At 46.1% G+C, this 6,289-nt stretch overlaps 1 protein-coding gene across 1 annotated transcript in view; it reads right to left on the reverse strand.

Moving 5' to 3' along the window:
- The window catches only part of LOC149310887 (tetratricopeptide repeat protein 13-like), a 49,517-nt gene extending 43,314 nt beyond the window's left edge, over positions 1-6,203 (reverse strand). The window contains exons 1-2 of the mRNA XM_089529456.1: positions 5,993-6,203; positions 610-704 (exon numbers count right to left, since the gene is read on the reverse strand). Coding sequence (XP_089385582.1) covers positions 610-704; positions 5,993-6,203 — 306 coding nt within the window. The remainder of the gene's footprint in view (positions 1-609; positions 705-5,992) is intronic.
- Positions 6,204-6,289: the final 86 nt, after the last annotated feature.

The following is a 6,289-nucleotide window of genomic DNA, read 5'->3' on the forward strand; positions in this document are numbered from 1 at the left end:
ATATCCTTGAAGGACAGCAAATTGTTATTACAGCCAGCCCTCTGTATCCATGGATTCTGCATCCATGGATTCAACCAACTATGGTTTGAAAATACTCACAAACAAAAATTCAAAACCCCCCAAATCTTGATTTTCCCAGTGTATATACAGTTGGCCCTCAGTATCTGCAGAGGTTTCGTTCTGCCTCCCCCCCCCCTCCAATGCAGATGCCAAAAACCACAGGGCCTTGTCCAATGGTATTTAATGGCCATGTGCAAGTGCCACCATTAGGACCAATGGGGCACCCATGGTTGGGGCAGACAGGCTGTAACCCCAGTAGATACTGAGGGCCCTCTGTTTCCTATTTCTGATAAAACAGGATTATCTGTCTCAGGTGCCAAAACAAACTGACTATTCCTACTTACTAGGAACTTGACATGGATGAGTGTAGAGTACTGTCTGCTGCTCTGACTCAGGCTGCAAAATGTTTGGGGTTGTCCTGAATGTATTATAATTAACACAAAATTCAGTTGTCACCAATAAAATTAAGATAAGAAAAACAGCAAAACAGCTACTATTCTAGCTATACTTTGGCATTCTTTTCTCTAAATAGTGAATAGATAAACATACCAAAAGCTTTTCAGTATTGAGAGAAAGCATGGATTCACACGACAGAGATCCGTGCAGATCACAGTCTGACTCATGAAAGTGTAAAAAAGGAGAGTCTAAAATGGAAATATTTTAATTGTTAATTGGTATGTATGCCTTAAAATAGTATCAATTAAGCAGAATTTAAATGAAGAAAATACAGTAATGTTGATTAACAACAGATTACATGGAAAGAACATTTCCATCAATTGTTAAAACACTGATCACTCCCTTAAAAACAAAATTATAACACTGCATTTGTTCCAAGGGTAAATTAACACTAAAGATGTTCCAGTTTTGAAGACTGTAAGCCTGCTGGGAATAGACAGTGTGTCACTTGCATTCTACTTATGTATCTATTTAATATTTACAATATAGTATGTATAAATCACCCAGAAACAGTTATTCTTTGTGTGATATTTAAAAAAATTAACAAAAAAGTAATAAATGAACAAAACACAGTTCAGTAAAACAGCATAATATCATTATAAGTGAGAAAATTAAAAGATTATACCAAGCAGCAGATAATGTAAAACAAAAAAATTCCAATGGGGAAAACAGCCAAATTAAAAAAAAACATAATATTATGGGCTCGATACTATATTTTGTACATATGTTGAGAATGTAAAGCCCTGAAACTTGCATATTAGATGATGAAAAGGAAAGAACTGTGCCACGATCTTCACAGAGTGAAACATAAAGAATCTGTATGCCATACATCAAAGTATTAATTGAATGGGTGACTGCCAATGAATCCTATGTGCAGCATACTACATTTCAGAGAAAAGAAATGACAAATCACCTCAAAGTAATCCTTGCCTAAGAAAACCCTATGAAATTCATTGGGCAGCCATAAGTCAACAGGCGACTTGAGGGCACATACATACACACATACTACACACACCCATATATACTATTCTAAGTTACAGTAGTCAGAAATGCATCAACAGCTGGAGCAGGTGGTGCAGATAGTTATCACATGGTACAACTGCTATGCCCTACCCAGTGCATGGATGGAAATCCAGTTGGTGAAGTTACTAGGTCTTCTTTAAAGACAACCCTGTGTAGAATATGAGATAACAATCCAACCTAGACATCATACAAATAACAGATGCAGCATTCATCGTTTCAAACAGATTTTCTTCTAATGGCATACTAACCTATGCTAGAAGAAGCACATCTGATTACTACCACCAGCTGAGTTTTCCCATTAGTGCAGAATCCAGGAGAACTTGCAAACAGCCTACAGGACTTTCAACATACCTTATATACTTGACTATAAGTTGACCTCAAGTATAAGTCGAGGGCAGGTTTTGGGGCCAAAATTATAGAGTTTGATCTGACCCACGGATAAGCTGAAGGTAAAACTTAAAGGCACGTAACAAAGGATATAAAGGACGAAGCTAAGGAAAACGATGCTAAAGAACTTACAAAATTCTGGCAGGCATAAGTGTTTGGGCTTTTCCAACCCAGGCATTCAAAAAGGTCAGAGGTAGAGCCATGGTGGAAAGAGTAGAAGGGGCTGGTGCTACTTTTAGGTGCTCCTGGGATGGATTAAGCTCTCACTTTTCGCCATTCTACTCAGAGAAAAAACTGGTTCCTTTTTTTGACCCGTAGCTTTTGGAGATCAATTTTTGACTAAAAGTTCTAGATTTATACATGATTACTGTATATACAATAAACTAGACCAGTGATGGCAAACCTTTTACAGACCGAGTGCTCAAAATGCAACTCAGACCCCACTTATTTATTGCAAAGTGCCACATCCTTCTGGCTTTCTAGTAAGAAACTCTGGCAAACTCTGTGCTAGGGCGACAGCATGTGTGCCCACAGAGAGGGCTCTGAGTGCCACCTTTGGCACGCGTGGCATAGGTTCGCCACCACTGAGCTAGACAAAACAAATCTCAGGGTAGTCACTCTCATCCATCCTCAATGTGTCCCCCGATACTGATTCAAGAGGTCCACAGCCTCTTGTCTGGAACAAGTTGAAAGAAACATAAGGAAGAGCCAAGTATCATTTCTTGGAGACATTTCAGTCAAACCTCCAGTTGACTTCTCCCAAGAGCTTAATTTATATGTGGAAAGGCATGTAGAACAAGACAGAATTTTGTGACACACTTTGGGATGAGTGCCATGGGATGTGGAGCAAAAGTTTCCCATGCTCTACCTTCTCAGATCATTCTTTCAGGGAAGATTAGATCCACTGTGACAGTATTCCTCCCGCTAGAGCAGCGGTCGGCAACCTCCGGCCCGCGGGCCTAATGCGGCCCGCGGACGCGGCGGGACCGGCCCGCGCTCGCTACTGCCGCCGATTGCGCCGCCGATTGCTGCTGCTCCGGGCGCCATTTTGTTCTTTAAAGTGGCGGTGAAGTCTAGCGCGATGGGAAAAGTCGCGCAAGAGTTCGCCGCCATTTTGATGAACAAAATGGCGGTGCCCATCTAAGAGGCCCGGTGTGCTCTCTGGAGCCTTGTTTGAGGGCTTCAGGGCCGCACCGGGCCTCCAAATGGGCACCGCCCTCTTCCCTCCTCCTCCTCCGCCCTCTCCCTCCTGTCTCTACCCTCTTCCCTCCGCCCTCCGCCCACCTCCCTCCTTCCTCCTGGCTCTGCCCTCCTCCCTCCACCCTTCTCCCTCCTGGCTCTGCCCTCCACCCACCTCCCTTCTCCGTCCTGGCTCTGCCCTCCTCCCTCCTGGCTCCGCCCTATAACCCTCCTTCTGGAATCTGGAAGAACGGAGGAGAAGGAGGAGGAGGCGGCAGAGAGCCAGAGCGAGACCCAGAGCGAGAGCCAGACCCATAGCCACAGCCACGAGAGAGGTTGGTTCATTGGGGGGAAGGGGGTTATCGGAAGAGTGTGTGCATGTATTTCCTCATTCTTTTGTGGCTTGCTAGTAGCTTCCCTGATGCAAAAACTGTTGTTATTATGCATGTGCCTTGGTATCTCTTTCCAAAACCACCCCCCCACAATGGGATGCTTGCACCTTTGTGGGTTGAGAGAGTGTGCATGTATTTCCTCATTCTTTTGTGGCTTGCTAGTAGCTTCCCTGATGCAAAAACTGTTGTTATTATGCATGTGCCTTGGTATCTCTTTCCAAAACCCCCCTCCACAATGGGATGCTTGCACCTTTGTGGGTTGAGAGAGTGTGCATGTATTTCCTCATTCTTTTGTGGCTTGCTAGTAGCTTCCCTGATGCAAAAACTGTTGTTATTATGCATGTGCCTTGGTATCTCTTTCCAAAACCACCCCCCCACAATGGGATGCTTGCACCTTTGTGGGTTGAGAGAGTGTGCATGTATTTCCTCATTCTTTTGTGGCTTGCTAGTAGCTTCCCTGATGCAAAAACTGTTGTTATTATGCATGTGCCTTGGTATCTCTTTCCAAAACCACCCCCCCACAATGGGATGCTTGCACCTTTGTGGGTTGAGAGAGTGTCGCCCCGCCCCAGAGGCTGGAAGCTCCGCCCTGGTGTGTGGCTCCGCCCCCAGAGGGTGGAAGCTCCACCCCAGCATGCAGCTCCGCCCCCGGAGGGTGGAAGCTCCGCCCCAGTGTGCAGCTCCGCCCCCGGAGGGTGGAAGCCCCACCCCTGACTTCGGCCCTCCAGTTGTCTGAGGGACAGCAACCCGGCCCCCGGCTCAAAAAGGTTGCCTACCCCTGCGCTAGAGAAATGATTCAGAAGAATGCCATAGTTTAGGACTGGGGAGAAAAGAACTGCAAATTAGAAACTATGTCAGTCCACCTACTTAATCCATGTTCTCAAATTGCACAAAGAGATTGCAATCTCAGGTTGCACAAATTAAAAGATATTCATGATAATATGACTAGATGGTGCACTAGTCTCTAATGGTCAATACAATGGCATGTAGATAAGCATGACCATGAAATCCTTTATCTGCACAATGGTTCACAAAATCATCATGATGGACTTTCAAGGATTTAGGCTATTGTATTGTAGAGTCTACTACATCAAGGAGACTTCTTCCAAAATTCTGTTGGATGACACTGAGCAAATATGACAGCAGAAGACCATGGCTTCCCGCATGCACTTAAGACTGGAAAACCTGCATATTCTTTGGGGAACACTGTCCAAACCTTTCCTGTTATCAGATATAAAAACGTTCGAACCTTACATGTGATATATATTAAAGCGAGTGTGTTATTTATAACTTTGCTCCCTTTCTGTTTATCGCCAGCAAAAACAAGTGATTAAAGTGTATACGTTACAAGCCTGTTGTGACAAACAAAATCTAAGATGGTGGATGTGGCAAATCATGTTGGTAATACTAGAAAGACATGTCTGATCGTTATTCATTGGATAATGAAAAATTAAATGGTTTCTGTACATGTTTAATACTAAGAACAAAAAATGACCAGAGAGGCCAAAATAAAGCTGCTTTGGGCCACTTTGGAGGTGTGCTGTTTAAATGACACATGCGTCCTAAGAGGCCAAAAGCCATGCCAAAGCCATGTTCCAGTCCTAAAGAGTGAAGCACAACTTTGGTGCAGCTTCTGGCCTCTTAAGAGGTGTGTGTCATTTAAACAGCATACCTCCAAAGTGAACCAAAGCAGCTTTATTTTGGCCTGTCTGTTCAAGCCCTAAATCATCATGGTCTGGTCAGGCCCCACCTGGAATATTGTGTCCAGTTCTGGGCACCACAATTCAAAAAGGACATTGAGAAACTGGAGCCATGTGTCCAGAGGAGGGCGACTAAAATGGTGAGAGGTCTGGAAACCTTGTCCTATGAAGAACGACTCAGGGAGCTGGGGATGTTTAGCCTGGAGAAGAGAAGGTTGAGAGGTGATATGATAGCCCTGTTTAAATATTTGAAGGGAAGTCATATTGAGGAGGGAGCAAGCTTGTTTTCTGCTGCTCCAGAGACTAGGATGCAAGCTGCAGGTAAAGAGATTACACCCCCCACATTAGGAGGAACTTCCTGAGAGTAAGGGCTGTCTGACAGAGGAACAAACTCCCTCGGAGTGTAGTGGAGTCTCCCTCCTTGGAGGTCTTTAAGCAGAGTCTGGATGGCCCTCTGTCAATGGGGATGCTTTGATGTGGATTTCCTGCATGGCAGAATGGGGCTGGGCTGGGTGGCCCTTCTTGGGGTCTCTTCCAGCTCTATAATATAGCAACCTATTCTTGCAGAGAGGAAGGCTTTTTCTTCCTTGGGAAGCGTTTGATTCAGCAGAGTTTTCTCCTGACTTACTGTGGGAAGGATCCAATGCCTGCTGCTCCCTCCCTCCCTTCCTCCGGCCACAAAGCCCTTTCTTCCCTGACAGCCTGCTCCTGAGGAACGGGAGAATGCTTCAGGGACACAGTCGGAACAGCTACTCAAGATCCAGCCATTGTAACCGGAGCCTTTGCAGTACTCACCGCAGTCTGCCGCCAGGAGCTCGGGGCCCGGCTGGCGGTGGATCTCCTGCTGCCGCCTCAGCAGAGACAGAGGCGGGTATCGCTCGCTCAGGGCCAGCGCCGGCCGAGTCCTGGCTGCTGCTGCCGCCGCCCAGAGCCACAGCAGCGCCAACCGCCATCTCCGCAGAGAAGCCCCGACTCTCAGCCGGCAGCACCTGGCGGCAGGGGCCATCTTTCTACCGCGCATGCGCAGCTTCACTCCTCTCCTTTCGGCGTTCTGGCGTAGCGGCGCGTTGCTTCCTGGGAACTGTAGTTCCG

Source organism: Sceloporus occidentalis, unplaced genomic scaffold (assembly GCF_023333645.1).
Source record: "Sceloporus occidentalis isolate IW3139 unplaced genomic scaffold, rSceOcc1.0.p SCAF_6, whole genome shotgun sequence".
NCBI classification, from domain to species: Eukaryota; Metazoa; Chordata; class Lepidosauria; order Squamata; family Phrynosomatidae; genus Sceloporus; species Sceloporus occidentalis.